Source organism: Ciconia boyciana, chromosome 2, assembly GCF_034638445.1.
Source record: "Ciconia boyciana chromosome 2, ASM3463844v1, whole genome shotgun sequence".
Lineage (NCBI taxonomy): Eukaryota > Metazoa > Chordata > Aves > Ciconiiformes > Ciconiidae > Ciconia > Ciconia boyciana.
The window spans coordinates 966,852-983,106 of NC_132935.1; the positions used below are offsets into that span (position 1 = coordinate 966,852).

The following is a 16,255-nucleotide window of genomic DNA, read 5'->3' on the forward strand; positions in this document are numbered from 1 at the left end:
TTGGCCGCCCCCCCCCCAACCCCGCCCTCCCGGCCCGTCAGGGCCACCGCCAATCACCGCCCGCGGAAGGCGGTGCCGCCGCACGGGCGGCCAATGAGAAGGCGACGCCGACGCCGGCGCCACGCCCCCCCCGCGCCCCCGCCGGGCCCGGAGTCGCAAACTTCAACGCCATCCCCCCCCTCCCCCCGCGAGGGCGGGGAGGGGCGGGGCCCGGCGCGGCGTCAAACGGCAGCGGGCCAATGGGCGAGGGGGGGCGCCAGAGGGGGCGGGGCCTGGCCGAGGGGGCGGGGCGTGTGGGCGGAGCCCCCGGGGGGTGGGGGGAGCCCCCCAGCGCCGCCAGTGCGGACCAGTAGGGACCAGTGCGGGCCAGTGCGGGCCAGTACAGACCAGTGCGGGCCAGTACGGACCAGTGGGGACCAGTGCGGGCCAGTGGGGACCAGTGCGGGCCAGTGCAGGCTGGTACGGACCAGTGCGGGCCAGTACAGACCAGTGCGGGCAAATACAGACCAGTGCGGGCCAGTGCGGACCAGTGGGGACCAGTGCGGGCCAGTGCGGACCAGTGCGGGCCAGTACGGACCAGTGGGGACCAGTGCGGACCAGTGGGGACCAGTGCGGGCCAGTGCGGACCAGTGCGGGTCAGTACAGACCAGTAGAGACCAGTGCGGACCAGTAGGGACCAGTGCGGGCCAGTGCGGACCAGTACAGACGAGTGTGAACCAGTACAGACCAGTACGGACCAGTGTGGACCAGTGCGGACCAATGTGGGCCAGTGCAGACCAGTGCAGGCCAGTACGGACCAGTGGGGACCAGTGCGGACCAGTGGGGACCAGTGCAGGACAGTGTGGGCCAGTACGGACCAGTGGGGACCAGTGCGGACCAGTGGGGACCAGTGCAGGACAGTGTGGGCCAGTACGGACCAGTGGGGACCAGTGCGGGCCAGTGTGGCCGAGTACGGACCAGTGCGGAACAATGCGGGCCAGTGCGGCCCAGTACGGACCAGTGTGGACCAATGCGGGCCAGTGCGGACCAGTGGGGACCAGTGTGGACCATTGCGGGCCAGTGTGGCCCAGTATGGACCACTGCGGACCAATGCAGGCCAGTGCGGACCAGTGCAGGCCAGCGCGGGCCAGTACGGACCAGTGGGGACCAGTGCGGGCCAGTACAGACCAGTACGGACCAGTGGGGACCAGTGCAGACCAGTGCGGGACAGTGTGGGCCAGTACGGACCAGTGCGGGCCATTGTGGCCCAGTACGGACCAGTGCGGGCCAGTACGGACCAGTATAGACCAGTGCGGGCCAATACAGACCAGTGTGGACCAGTGCGGGCCAGTGCGGGTCAGTACAGACCAGTGCGGGCCAGTGCAGACCAGTGCAGGCCAGTACGGACCAGTGGGGACCAGTGCGGGACAGTGTGGGCCAGTACGGACCAGTGGGGACCAGTGCGGGCCAGTGTGGCCCAGTACGGACCAGTGCGGAACAATGCGGGCCAGTGCGGCCCAGTACGGACCAGTGCGGACCAGTGGGGACCAGTGTGGACCAGTGCGGGCCGGTGTGGCCCAGTATGGACCACTGCGGACCAATGCAGGCCAGTGCGGACCAGCGCAGGCCAGCGCGGGCCAGTACGGACCAGTGGGGACCAGTGCGGGCCAGTACAGACCAGTACGGACCAGTGGGGACCAGTGCAGGACAGTGTGGGCCAGTACGGACCAGTGGGGACCAGTGCGGGCCAGTGTGGCCGAGTACGGACCAGTGCGGAACAATGCGGGCCAGTGCGGCCCAGTACGGACCAGTGTGGACCAATGCGGGCCAGTGCGGACCAGTGGGGACCAGTGTGGACCAGTGCGGGCCAGTGTGGCCCAGTATGGACCACTGCGGACCAATGCAGGCCAGTGCGGACCAGTGCAGGCCAGCGCGGGCCAGTACGGACCAGTGGGGACCAGTGCGGGCCAGTACAGACCAGTACGGACCAGTGGGGACCAGTGCAGACCAGTACGGACCAGTGCGGGCCAGTGCGGCCCAGTACGGACCAGTGCGGGCCATTGTGGCCCAGTACGGACCAGTGCGGGCCAGTACGGGCCAGTACGGACCAGTACAGACCAGTGCGGGCCAATACAGACCAGTGTGGACCAGTGCGGGCCAGTGCGGGTCAGTACAGACCAGTGCGGGCCAGTGCAGACCAGTGCAGGCCAGTACGGACCAGTGGGGACCAGTGCGGGACAGTGTGGGCCAGTACGGACCAGTGGGGACCAGTGCGGGCCAGTGTGGCCCAGTACGGACCAGTGCGGAACAATGCGGGCCAGTGCGGCCCAGTACGGACCAGTGCGGACCAGCGGGGACCAGTGTGGACCAGTGCGGGCCGGTGTGGCCCAGTATGGACCACTGCGGACCAATGCAGGCCAGTGCGGACCAGCGCAGGCCAGCGCGGGCCAGTACGGACCAGTGGGGACCAGTGCGGGCCAGTACAGACCAGTACGGACCAGTGGGGACCAGTGCAGACCAGTGCGGGACAGTGTGGGCCAGTACAGACCAGTACGGACCAGTGCGGGCCATTGTGGCCCAGTACGGACCAGTGTGGGCCAGTACGGACCAGTGCGGGCCAGTACGGACCAGTACAGACCAGTGCGGGCCAATACAGACCAGTGTGGACCAGTGCGGGCCAGTGCGGGTCAGTACAGACCAGTGCGGGCCAGTGGGGACCAGTGCGGGCCAGTGCGGGCCAATACAGACCAGTGCGGGCCAGTACAGACCAGTGCGGCCCAGTGTGGCCCAGCACCCCCCAGCCCCAGTGTGACCAGTGCCCCAGTGCCCCCAGCCCCAGTGGCCCCAGTGGGCCCAGTAACCCCAGCCCCAGTATAACCAGTATCCCCAGTGCATTCCCAGTGTCCTCTGTGCCCCCAGTGTGACCAGTGCCCCCAGTGCCCCCCAGCTCCAGGACCCCCAGTGCCCCCAGCCCAGTGTTCCAGTGCCCCCAGCCCAGTGGAACCAGTGCCCCCAGTACAGTCCCAGTGCCTCCCAGCTCCAGTGTCCCCAGTACCTCCAGCCCCAGGGTGAGCAGTACCCCCAGTGCCCCCAGTCCATGTGACCAGTGTCCCCAGTGCCCCCAGCCACAGTGTCACCATTGCCACCAGTGCCCCCAGCCCAGTGTGACCAGTGCCCCCAGTCCGGCCCATGTGCTGGGGTGAGGGGCCGCCCTGCAGGGGTGGGGTCCTCCCGCCCCAGAGAGGGGCCGGGAGCTGCCGGGGACCCCAGGGTGCCCCGCTGTGCCGGGACCCCCACCCCAGGGTGCCCCCTCTCCCAGCCGAGGCGGCGCGCGTGCCGAGCGTGCCGTGGCCGTGGCGGCACCGCTGGGTGCCGGCACCGGCCCAGAGCCCCGGCGCTTGGGGACCTTGGCAGCCGCCTCGGGGACAGCGCTGGCCCCCCGGCCCCGCGCTAACGGGGCCCTTAACGACGCGGAGGGGTGACGCGCGGGCCACCGCCGGTTAACGCCGCAAAATGACACCTACGGGCGCCCGTCTCGGGGCAGAACCGCCACCGCACCCCGGCTTTACTGCTCCTCGCCGCCTCGGTCGACGCCGAGCTGCTGCACCCGCAGCGCTCGCTCCAGTGCCAGGTTCCCGGCCGCCAGCACCCATGGGTGCCCATCGCGGCGGGCGCCGGGCAGCGGCGTCGGCAACAGATTCCCGGCGGCCAAGAGGAGGCCGCCCAGCGCGCCGGGCCCGTTGGCGGTGAGGACGGAGAGGGCGAGGACGCTGCCGGCGGTGAGGACGGTGACGGCGCGGGCGGCCAGGACGCGGCCCTCCTCGGGGAGCCGAGCGGCGGCGGGGGCCAGCACCGCCGCTCCCCCCAGCAGCAGGTTGGCGGTGGCCCGGTCACCGCTGAGCCGGTGGAAGCCGAAAGCCACCAGCGGCTGGGCCAGCATGGCCGAGACCCAGGCGCCGGGCAGGGGGTCGGGGTGGGGGTCGTCGGGGTCCCCCCCCGGGGTCCCCCCGGGCCAAAGGGGCTCCAGGGCGTCGCTCGCCGCCGCCAGCGCCTGCAGCAGGAAGCCGGCCGCCGGCCCGCCGGTCACCTGCCGGAGAGAGGGGACGGGAGGTGACCGGAGGGGAGACGGGGGTGACAGGGGACGGGCTGGGAGACAGGGCACTGGCCGGGTGACAGGAGCCCCAGTGCCCCCAGTGTCCCCCGCCCCAGTGGCCCCAGTGCCCCCAGTATCCCCACCCTCAGTGTCCCCCGCCCCAGTGGCCCCAGTGCCCCCAGTGTCCCCAGTGACCCCAGTATTCCCAGCCCCAGTGGCCCCAGTGGCCCCAGTATCCCCAGCCCCAGTGCCCCCAGCATCCCCAGTGCCCCCAGTATCCCCACCCTCAGTGTCCCCTGCCCCAGTGGCCCCAGTGTCCCCAGTATCCCCACACCAGTGTCCCCAGTGCCCCCAGTGTCCCCAGTATCCCCAGCCCCAGTGTCCCCAGCGCCCCAGTATCCCCAGTGGCCCCAGTATCCCCCGCCCCAGTGCCCCCAGCACCCCCAGTGCCCCCAGTACCCCCAGTGTCCCCAGTGCCCCCAGTATTCCCAGCCCCAGTGGCCCCAGTGCCCCCAGTGTCCCCACACCAGTGTCCCCAGTGTCCACAGTGTCCCCAGTATCCCCAGCCCCAGTGTCCCCAGCGCCCCAGTATCCCCAGTGGCCCCAGTATCCCCAGCCCCAATGGCCCCAGTGCCCCCAGAGACCCCAGTACCCCCAGTGTCCCCAGTGCCCCCAGTACCCCCAGCCCCAGTGTCCCCCGCCCCAGTGGCCCCAGTGCCCCCAGCATCCCCAGTGCCCCCAGTGACCCCAGTATCCCCACCCTCAGTGTCCCCCGCCCCAGTGGCCCCAGTGCCCCCAGTGTCCCCAGTGACCCCAGTATTCCCAGCCCCAGTGGCCCCAGTGGCCCCAGTATCCCCAGCCCCAGTGCCCCCAGCATCCCCAGTGCCCCCAGTGACCCCAGTATCCCCACCCTCAGTGTCCCCTGCCCCAGTGGCCCCAGTGTCCCCAGTATTCCCAGCCCCAGTGGCCCCAGTGGCCCCAGTATCCCCAGCGCCCCCAGTATCCCCAGTGGTCCCAGTATCCCCAGCCCCAATGGCTCCAGTGCCCCCAGAGACCCCAGTACCCCCAGTGCCCCCAGTACCCCCAGCCCCAGTGTCCCCTGCCCCAGTGGCCCCAGTGCCCCCAGCATCCCCAGTGCCCCCAGTGACCCCAGTATTCCCACCCTCAGTGTCCCCAGCCCCAGTGGCCCCAGTGTCCCCAGTATCCCCAGCCCCAGTGTCCCCAGCGCACCCAGTATCCCCAGTGGCCCCAGTATCCCCAGCCCCAATGGCTCCAGTGCCCCCAGAGACCCCAGTACCCCCAGTGTCCCCAGTGCCCCCAGTACCCCCAGCCCCAGTGTCCCCCACCCCAGTGGCCCCAGTGCCCCCAGCATCCCCAGTGCCCCCAGTGACCCCAGTATCCCCACCCTCAGTGTCCCCTGCCCCAGTGGCCCCAGTGTCCCCAGTATCCCCACCCCAGTGTCCCCAGTGCCCCCAGTGTCCACAGTGTCCCCAGTATCCCCACCCTCAGTGTCCCCAGTGCCCCCAGTATCCCCAGTGGTCCCATTATCCCCAGCCCCAATGGCTCCAGTGCCCCCAGAGACCCCAGTATTCCCACCCTCAGTGTCCCCTGCCCCAGTGGCCCCAGTGGCCCCAGTATCCCCACGCCAGTGTCCCCAGTGCCCCCAGTGTCCACAGTGTCCCCAGTATCCCCAGCCCCAGTGTCCCCAGCGCCCCCAGTATCCCCAGTGGCCCCAGTATCCCCAGCCCCAATGGCCCCAGTGCCCCCAGAGACCCCAGTACCCCCAGTGTCCCCAGTGCCCCCAGTACCCCCAGGCCCAGTGTCCCCCGCCCCAGTGGCCCCAGTGCCCCCAGCATCCCCAGTGCCCCCAGTGTCCCCAGTGCCCCCAGTATTCCCAGCCCCAGTGTCCCCAGTGCCCCCAGTGTCCCCAGCCCCAGTGTCCCCAGTGCCCCCAGTGCCCACAGTGACCCCAGTATCCCCAGCCCCAGTGTCCCCAGCGCCCCCAGTATCCCCAGTGGCCCCAGTATCCCCAGCCCCAATGGCCCCAGTGCCCCCAGAGACCCCAGTACCCCCAGTCCCAGTGTCCCCCACCCCAGTGGCCCCAGTGCCCCCAGCATCCGCAGTGCCCCCAGTACCCCCAGTGTCCCCAGTGCCCCCAGTATTCCCAGCCCCAGTGGCCCCAGTGGCCCTAGTGCCCCCAGTACCCCCAGTGTCCCCAGTGCCCCCAGTATCCCCAGCCCCAGTGTCCCCAGTAACTCCAGCCCCAGTGTCCCCAGTGCCCCCTATAACCCCAGCCCCTCTGCCCCCAGTATCCCTAGCCGCAGTGTCCCCAGTGCCCCCAGTAACCCCAGCCCCAGTGGCCCCAGTGCCCCCTGTACCCCCAATGTCCCCAGTGCCCCAAGCACCCCCAGCCCCAGTGGCCCCAGTGCCCCCAGTACCCCCAGTTTCTCCCAGCCCTAGTGCGACCAGTGCCCCAGTACCTCCCAGCTCCAAGACCCCCAGTGTCCCCAGTACCCCCAGCCCCAGTGTCCCCAGTGCCCCCAGTATCCCCAGCCCCAATGTCCCCAGTGTTCCCAGTATCCCCAGCCCCAGTGCCCCCAGTGGCCCCAGTACCCACAGTGTCTCCCAGCCCCAGTATGACCAGTGCCCCCAGTAACCCCAGCCCCAGTATAACCAGTGCCCCTAGTACCCCCCAGCTCCAGGACCCCCAGTGCCCCCAGTAACCCCAGCCCCAGTGCCCCCAGTACCCCCAGCCCCAGTGTGACCAGCCCCAGTGTCCCCAGTGCCCCCAGTGCCCCCAGTTTCTCCCAGCCCCAGTGCCCCCAGTACCCCCAGCCCCAGTGCCCCCAGCCCCAGTGTCCCCAGTGCCCCCAGTGCCCCCAGTTTCTCCCAGCCCCAGTGCGACCAGTGCCCCCAGTACCTCCCAGCTCCAAGACCCCCAGTGCCCCCAGTGTCTCCCAGCCCCAGTGTCACCTCTGTCCCCAGTACCCCCAGCCCCAGTGTGACCAGTGTGGTGCCAGGGGCCCGGCTGGGTGACAGGGGACTGGGAGGGTGACATTGGACCAGTTGGGTGACAGGGGAGCATCCCGTCACCCGGGACCGGCTGGGTGACACAGGACTGTCCTGGTGACAGGGACCGTCCGGGTGACGGGCGGCAGGGGACTGCCTGGGTGACAGGGCCCTGTCTGGGTGACGGGTGACCGTCCGGGTGACCCCAGTGCCCCCAGTGTCCCCAGAGACCCCGGTACCCCCAGTGACAGGGTGACAGGGGACCATCCGGGTGACGGGTGACTGTCCAGGTGACGGGTGACAGGGGACTGGCTGGGTGACAGGGGGCCGTCCGGGTGCCGGGTGACAGGGGGCCGGCTGGGTGCTGGGTGGCAGGGGACAGACTGGGTGACAGGGGGCCGGCCGGGTGACGGTGGCAGGGGACAGACTGGGTGACAGGGGGCTGGCCGGGTGACAGGTGACCGTCTGGGTGACGGGTGACTGTCTGGGTGATGGGTGACTGTCCGGGTGCCGGGTGACAGGGGGCCGACTGGGTGCCGGGTGGCAGGGGACAGACTGGGTGACAGGGGGCTGGCCGGGTGACGGTGACAGGGGACAGACTGGGTGACAGGGGGCTGGCCAGGTGACGGGTGACTGTCCGGGTGACGGGTGACCGTCTGGGTGCCGGGTGACAGGGGACAGACTGGGTGACAGGGGGCTGGCTGGGTGACGGGTGACTGTCCGGGTGACGGGTGACTGTCTGGGTGATGGGTGACCATCTGGGTGCCGGGTGACAGGGGACAGACTGGGTGACACAGGACCGGCTGGGTGACAGGGGGCCGGCCGGGTGACGGTGGCAGGGGACAGACTGGGTGACAGGGCCCTGGCCGGGTGCCGGGGCCCTGTCCGGGTGGGGGTGCGGGTGTCCCCCCCGCTGTCCCCGCGGTCCCCGCTGACCTGCCGGGCCCGCCGCGCGCAGAGCAGGCAGACGGCGCAGAGCAGCGCCTGGGACAGCGCCCGGCCGCCCCCAGCGCCGGCACCCATGGGTGGGGCGGCCTCCCGGCGCCCCGGGCCTGAGGGAACGAGGGGACGTCAGTGCGGGCCAGCGCGGACGCCCCCTCCCCGGTGTCGTCGTCCCGCCCCCCCCGCCGCCTCCGGTTCCCGGTCGTCCCCCCCCGCCCCGTTCCCGGTACCGGCACTTCCGGCCTCCAGGCGCGGCCACCGAGGCGCGGGCTGGAGCGTCGGGCGGGGCGGGGCGAAGGGCGGGGCCACGAGCGGCGAGATAGGCGGGGGTGGGCGGGGCGATGGGGTGGGCGGGGCCACGCGAGAAGGGCGGTGGGCGGGGACACCGGCGGGGCGGGGCGGTGGGCGGGGCCGGGGGCTGAAGGCGGGGCTACCGCGCCTGGCCGGGGGCGGCGGGGCCCGGGGCGGGGGCGAGTGTGCAAGGGGTGGGCGAGGGGTGGGCGAGGGGTGTGAGGGTGTGCAAAGGGCGTGCAAGGGGTGGGCGAGGGGTGTGCGAGGGGTGTGAGGGCGTGTGAGGGGTGTGCGAGGGGTGTGCAAGGTGTGGGCAAGGGGTGTGCAAAGGGTGTGCGAGGGGTGTGCGAGGGGTGTGAGGGCGTGCGAGGGGGCCCCTGTAACTGCTGGGCCCAGCGCCCCTTCCCAGCGGCAGCTCCACTGAGCGGTGGGGGCCCCGCTCGGCTCCGCGCGCACTCACACTCACACTCTCACACTCACACACACTCACGCTCATGCTCACTCTCTCACACACTCACACACACTCACACACTCTCACACTCACACTCACACACACACACTCACACTCTCACACACTCACACTCACACACACTCACACACTCACACGCACACACTCACTCACACTCACTCACACTCACACTCACTCACACTCACTCACACACTCACACGCACACACTCACACACACTCACTCACACACTCACACGCACACACTCATGCTCATGCTCACACTCACACACACTCACACACTCACGCTCATGCTCACACTCTCACCCTCTCACACACACTCACTCACACTCACACACACACTCACACGCACACACTCACACACACTCACTCACACACTCACACGCACACACACACACTCACTCACACTCACTCACACTCACACACTCATGCTCATGCTCACACTCACACACACTCACACACTCACGCTCATGCTCACACTCTCACCCTCTCACACACACTCACTCACACTCACACACACACTCGCTCACACACACTCACACTCACTCTCACACACTCACACGCACACACTCACTCACACTCACACACACTCACTCACACTCACTCACACACTCACACGCACACACTCACACTCACTCACACGCACACACACACACTCACACTCACTCACACTCACACTCACACACTCATGCTCATGCTCACACTCACACACACTCACACACTCACGCTCATGCTCACACTCTCACCCTCTCACACACACTCACACACTCACTCACACTCACACACACACTCGCTCACACACACACTCACACTCACTCTCACACACTCACACGCACACACTCACACACACTCACTCACACTCACACACACTCACTCACACACTCATGCTCATGCTCACACTCACACACACTCACTCACACTCACACACTCACACACACACTCGCTCACACACACACTCACACTCACTCTCACACACTCACACGCACACACTCACACACACTCACTCACACTCACTCCCACTCCCACTCCCTCAGGCCCCTCCCCTCCCCCACGTCCCCACTCCCGGCCGGCTCTGTGCCCAGCAAAGCTGCACTGGGCTGTTACTGGGCTGTTACTGGGCCGTTGCTGGTCTGTTACTGGTCTGTTACTGGGCTTACTGGTCTGTTACTGGTCCGTTACTGGTCCGTTCCCGGGCCGTTACTGGTCCGTTACTGGTCCGTTCCCGGGCCGTTCCTGGTCCGTTCCCGGGCCGTTACTGGTCTGTTACTGGTCCGTTACTGGTCCGTTACTGGTCTGTTACTGGTCCGTTCCCGGGCCGTTCCTGGTCCGTTCCCGGGCCGTTACTGGTCCGTTACTGGTCCGTTACTGGTCCGTTCCCGGGCCGTTCCTGGTCTGTTCCCGGGCCGTTACTGGTCCGTTACTGGTCCGTTCCCGGGCCGTTCCTGGTCCGTTCCTGGTCCGTTACTGGTCCGTTACTGGTCTGTTACTGGTCCGTTCCCGGGCCGTTACTGGTCCGTTACTGGTCCGTTACTGGTCCGTTACTGGTCTGTTACTGGTCCGTTCCCGGGCCGTTACTGGTCCGTTACTGGTCCGTTACTGGTCTGTTACTGGTCCGTTCCCGGGCCGTTCCTGGTCCGTTCCTGGTCCGTTACTGGTCCGTTACTGGTCTGTTACTGGTCCGTTCCCGGGCCGTTACTGGTCCGTTACTGGTCTGTTACTGGTCCGTTCCCGGGCCGTTCCTGGTCCGTTACTGGTCCGTTACTGGTCCGTTACTGGTCCGTTCCCGGGCTGTTCCTGGTCCGTTCCCGGGCCGTTACTGGTCCGTTACTGGTCCGTTCCCGGGCCGTTCCTGGTCTGTTCCCGGGCCGTTACTGGTCCGTTACTGGTCCGTTACTGGTCCGTTCCCGGGCCGTTACTGGTCTGTTACTGGTCCGTTACTGGTCCGTTACTGGTCCGTTCCCGGGCCGTTCCCGGTCCGTTACTGGTCCGTTACTGGTCCGTTACTGGTCTGTTACTGGTCCGTTCCCGGGCCGTTCCCGGTCCGTTACTGGTCCGTTACTGGTCTGTTACTGGTCCGTTCCCGGGCCGTTACTGGTCCGTTACTGGTCCGTTACTGGTCCGTTACTGGTCTGTTACTGGTCCGTTCCCGGGCCGTTACTGGTCCGTTACTGGTCCGTTACTGGTCCGTTCCCGGGCCGTTCCTGGTCTGTTCCCGGGCCGTTACTGGTCCGTTACTGGTCCGTTCCCGGGCCGTTCCTGGTCCGTTCCCGGGCCGTTACTGGTCTGTTACTGGTCCGTTACTGGTCCGTTACTGGTCCGTTCCCGGGCTGTTCCCGGGCCGTTACTGGTCCGTTACTGGTCCGTTACTGGTCTGTTACTGGTCCGTTCCCGGGCCGTTCCTGGTCCGTTACTGGTCTGTTACTGGTCCGTTCCCGGGCCGTTACTGGTCCGTTACTGGTCCGTTCCCGGGCCGTTCCTGGTCCGTTCCCGGGCCGTTACTGGTCCGTTACTGGTCCGTTCCCGGGCCGTTCCTGGTCCGTTCCCGGGCCGTTACTGGTCCGTTACTGGTCTGTTACTGGTCCGTTCCCGGGCCGTTCCTGGTCCGTTCCTGGTCCGTTCCCGCCCCCCGCCCCCAGCCCGGTTCCTCTCCCGTCCCGTCCCGTCCCGTCCGGTCCCGGCGGGGCCGCGCAGGCGCAGCGCGGGGTCAGCGCCAGAGCCGGGCCGGGCCGGGGCTTCCACCGCCCGCGGGGCCACGGGCGGGGGCCGGGGGGCGAGGGTGGGCGAGGGGGTGCGAGGGGTGGGCGAGGGGTGTGCAAGGGGTGCGAGGGGTGTGCAAGGGGGTGTGGGGGGTGTGGGCAAGGGGTGGGCAAATTGTGGGCAAGGGTGTGCGAGGGCTGCATAAGGGGTGTGCAAGGGGTGTGTGGGGGGTGCAAGGGGTGGGTGTGAAGAGTGCGTGGGGTGTGCAAAGCGTGGGCAAGGGTGTGCGAGGGGTGTGCGAGGGTGTGCGAGGGGTGGGTGGGGGTGGGTGGGGGTGCGAGGGGTGGGCAAGGTGTGGCAAGGGTGTGCAAGGGTGTGCGAGGGGTGTGCGGGAGTGCATGGCGTGTGCAAGGGGTGGGCAAGGGTGTGCGAGGTGTGGGCAAGGGTGTGCAAGGGATTTGCGTGGGGTGGGCAAAGCGTGGGCAAGGGTGTGCGAGGGGCGTGCAAGGGATGGGCAAGGGTGTGCGAGGGGTGTGTGTGGGGAGTGCTCGGGGGGGTGTGTGGGGTGCGAGGGGTGTGCGAGGGGTGGGCAAATTGTGGGCAAGGGTGTGCGAGTGGTGTGCGTGGGGAGTGTGGGGTGTGCAAAGCGTGGGCAGGGGTGTGCGAGGGGTGGGCAAGGGCTGCACAAGGGGCGTGCGTGGGGAGCGCGTGGGGTGTGCGTGGGGTGCAAGGGGTATGCGAGAGGTGTGCAAGGGGGTGCAAGGGGTGGAGAAATTGTGGGCAAGGGGTGTGCGAGGGCTGCGTAAGGGGTGTGCAAGGGGTGTGTGCAAGGGGTGGGTGGGGGGTGCAAGGGGTGTGCAAGGGGTGGGTGGGGGTGCGAGGGGTGGGCAAGGGGTGTGCAAGGGGTGTGTGGGGGTGCGAGGGGTGGGCAAGGTGTGGCAAGGGTGTGCGAGGGCGTGCGAGGGGTGTGCGTGGGGAGTGTGTGGGGTGCTGGGCAGCCCTTTCCGGGCGGGATCGGTTCCTAATTTCCCACCTGACCCCCCCCCCCCCGAGGCCGGTTCCTCTCGTCGGAGGGACCGGGGAGCAGGGACCGACCCCACCTCGCTGCGGCCCCGCCCAGGGGGTTTGGGAGGGCGAGGGGGTCCCCCCCCAGCCCCCTCCTCTCCGGGCTGAACACCCCCCGTCCCTCCGCCGCTCCCCCCCCCCCTCCTGCCCCAGACCCTTCCCCGCTCCGCTGCCCTTCTCTGGCCACGCTCCCGCCCCTCCACGTCTCTCGGGGAGTGGGGGGCCCAAAATCACGCAGCAGTCGAGGTGCGGCCTCGCCAGCGCCCAGTGCGGGGGCACGGTCACTGCCCCAGTCCTGCTGGCCACGCTATTGCTGATACAAGCCAAGATGGCTTTCTTGGCCACCTGGGCACGCTGCTGGCTCACGTTCAGGCGGCTGTCGACCAACACCCCCGGGTCCTTCCCCACCGGGCACTTTCCAGCCGCTCTTCCCCACGCCTGCAGCGTTGCGTGGGGTTGCTGTGGCCCAAGCGCAGGACCCGGCACTGAGCCTTGTTGAACCCCACGCAGTTGCCCTCGGCCCATGGACCTGTCCAGGTCCCTCTGCAGAGCCTTCGTCCCCTCCAGCAGATCAACCCTCCCGCCCAGCTTGGTGTCATCTGCAAACTGACCGAGGGTGCGCTCGATCCCCTCGCCCAGATCATTGATGAAGACATTAAACAGGAGTGGCCCCAGCACCGAGCCCTGGGGACACCGCTTGTGACCGGCCACCAGCTGGAGCGAACTCCAGCCAGGTCTTCACCCAGCGAAGAGGACGCCCGTCCCAGCCATGAGCAGCCATTTTCTCCAGGAGAACGCGGTGGGGAACGGTGTCGAAGGCTTTACTGAGGTCTAGGTAGACAACATCCACGGCCTTGCCGCCATGCGCGAGGCGGGTCGCCTTGGCGTAGGAGATCAGGTTGGTTGAGCAGGACCTGCCTTTGCTAAACCCACACTGGCTGGGCCTGATCCCTTGGTCATCCTCAGTGGCCGTGTGATGGCACTGGGGATGATCTGCTCCGTCAGCTTCCTCAGTACCAAGGGCAGGCTGACAGGGCTGTAGTTCCATCCCGTTCCACCCCACCCCACCCCACCCCACCCCACCCCATCCCCATCCCACCCCACCCCATCCCACCCCATCCCCATCCCCACCCCACCCCATCCCATCCCCACCCCACCCCACCCCATCCCACCCCATCCCCATCCCATCCCCACCCCATCCCACCCCATCCCCATCCCCATCCCCACCCCACCCCACCCCGTCCCCACCCCACCCCATGCCCCGCCCTGCCCCGCCCCACAAAGCCCCTCCCCGCCCCGCCCCCTGCCCATAAAGCCCCGCCCCTCCCGCCGCTCCCCGCCATGGCCCCCCGCAGCGGTACCGGTACCGCCGCCACCCCAAGCCGCCCTACTCCTACCTGGCGCTCATCGCCCTCGTCATCCGCGCCGCCCCCGGCCGCCGCCTCAAGCTCGCCCAGGTACCGACCCCCGGGACCCCGGGACCCCCACCCCCCGGGGTCCCCCCAGGGCCCCAACCCCCTCCCCGGGACCCTCACCCCCGCGGGTCCCCCACCTCCGCACGCCCGTCCCGGGACCCCTGACCCCCCATCCCCCTCCCGCCATCCCCGGGAGCCCCCGGGACCCCCGACCCACGCCCCCCGGGACCCCGATCCTTCCCCACCCAACCCGGCACCCCCGATCTCCCCTCCCGGCACCCACGGGACCCCTGATCCCCCTCCCGAGACCCCCGGCACCCACGCGACCCTCCCCCTCCCAGCCACGGGACCGCGGGACCTCCCGACCCACGCCCCACCCGGGACCCCCTCCTCGCCATCCCCCCCCGAGCCCCCGAGCCCCCTACCCCCTCCCGGGACCCCGGGGACCCCTCCCCAGCCCCGGGACCCTCCAGCTACGGGACCACGACTCCCCGGGCCCCCCGCTCCGCACCCCCTCCCGGGACCCCGAGCCCCCCGGCACCCCGGGACCCCGAGCCCCCCTCTCCCCCGCCCGCCCGCCCCGTCGAAGCTGCGCCGCTTCCCGCCGGTTTTTAAAGGGGGGGTCCCGCACGGCGGGGGGCGGCCCTGGCGGCGCCGGGGGTCTGTCGCCTCTGTCGCCTCTGTCGCCTCTATCGGGCCGCCTCCCCTCCCCCACCCGCCCGCTGTGGCGCGCCCCCTCCCCCACGCCCCCGGGGTGTCGCAGCCTGGGCCCGGGGGACACCGGGGGAGGGGTCCGCGGGAAAGGGGGTCCCCAGGGTGCGGGGGTGGGGGCCCCGCTGGGTGGGTGGGTGCCGTGGGGTGGGGGTCCCATAAAGCGAGGGTTGGGCCGGGGGGTGGGTGGCGGATCCAGCCCTGGGGGGGGCGAGGGGCTGGGGGTGTGGGGGTGTTGGGGCCCCCCCTGACGCGGCCCCCCCAGATCATCCAGGGGATCCGCAGCCTCTTCCCCTCCTTCGGGGGGGGCTACCAGGGCTGGAAGGACTCCGTGCGCCACAACCTCTCCTCCAACCCCTGCTTCGCCAAGGTGGGGGCGCGGGGGGCCCCCGGGTGGGGGGGTCCCTCGGGATGGGGGGCCCTGGGGTGGGGGCCCTGGGGTGGGGCAGGGCTGGAGGGCAGCTGGGGGTGGGGGGGGCCCTGGGGTGGTCCCCTCGGGGTGGGGGGCCCATTGGGATGGGGGTCCCTGGGGTGGGGGGGGTCCCCTGGGGGGTCCCTGGGGGTGGCAGGGCTGGGGGCAGCTGGGATAGGGGGTCCCTTGGGGATGGGGGTCCTTGGGGGGTGGCTCTGGGTGTGGGGGGCAGCTGGGGTGGGGGTCCCCGGGGTGTGTGTGGGGGGTCCTCTCAGGACGGGGGTCCCTTGGGATGGGGGGTCCTGGGTCGGGGGGGTGCCCCATCAAAGGGGGATGCTTTGGCTCTGCAGGGCTTGGGGTGCTGCTTGGGGGGGGGTCTGGGTGTCCCTCCCCCGGGGTGCAGCCACGAGTGGGGGGGGGTGCAGCCACGAGTGGGGGGTGCCAGCCCGGGTCGTGCCCCCCCCCGCAGGTGCTGAAGGACCCGGCCAAGCCCAAGGCCAAGGGCAACTACTGGACGGTGGACGTGAGCCGCATCCCCCCCGCCGCCCTCCGGCTGCAGAACACGGCGGTGGCGCGGGGGGGGGCCACCACCTTCGCCCGGGACCTGGCCCCCTTCGTCCTACGGGGCCACCCCTACAGCTGCGGGGTCCCCAACCCCCCGACCCCCCCTCCCCGTCGTCCCCGTGACGGCGGCGGCTTCTCCATCGCTTCCCTGCTCAGGGATTCCCCGGAAAGGGGGGACCCCCCGGACAAATCGGGGACCCCCCCTCCACCGGTACCTGCGGACCCCCCCGGCCAATTTATGGGGGTCTGCGCCCATCCTCCACCTCCCCACCCCGCCGACACCCCCTGGGTGCCCCTCCTCCAGCTCCCCCCAGATTGGGCAGTTGGGGGGTCCGGTCTCCCATTTCTGACCCCCGGGGGTCCCCACGCCACCCCCTCCAGCCTGGGGGCAGCTCCCCACTTCCTACAGCACCGCCGTGGCCCCCAACGCCGTGGCCCCCCGAGTGGGGCCCCTTCCTCGCCCTGCGTTGGGGGTGCTGCCCCCGGGCCCCCCACCCCCGGGGCCCCCCGAGCCCGAGGGGGGGGTGCAGGCCATGCCCCCCAATAAAAGCATCTTCGACGTCTGGCTGAGCCACCCTGGGGACATCGTGCACCCCACGCTCCACGGCTAG

The 16,255-nt window shown here is 69.7% G+C and overlaps 2 protein-coding genes across 2 annotated transcripts; one reads left to right on the forward strand and one right to left on the reverse strand.

The window, feature by feature from the left end:
- Positions 1-3,514: 3,514 nt before the first annotated feature.
- Positions 3,515-8,341, reverse strand: TMEM276 (transmembrane protein 276). Its single transcript, XM_072851121.1, has 3 exons — positions 8,254-8,341; positions 8,018-8,133; positions 3,515-4,066 (listed from the first exon to the last, which is right to left on the reverse strand). Exons 2-3 carry the CDS (start codon positions 8,102-8,104, stop codon positions 3,545-3,547), a joined length of 609 nt encoding a protein of 202 aa, XP_072707222.1. The 5' UTR covers positions 8,105-8,133; positions 8,254-8,341; the 3' UTR covers positions 3,515-3,544.
- Positions 8,342-12,669: 4,328 nt separating this feature from the next.
- On the forward strand, positions 12,670-16,255 carry FOXH1 (forkhead box H1). The gene is made up of 5 exons (XM_072855047.1): positions 12,670-13,440; positions 13,898-13,999; positions 14,934-15,038; positions 15,550-15,933; positions 16,037-16,255. The coding sequence occupies exons 1-5, from the start codon at positions 13,405-13,407 to the stop codon at positions 16,253-16,255; spliced, it is 846 nt and encodes a 281-aa protein (XP_072711148.1). The 5' UTR covers positions 12,670-13,404.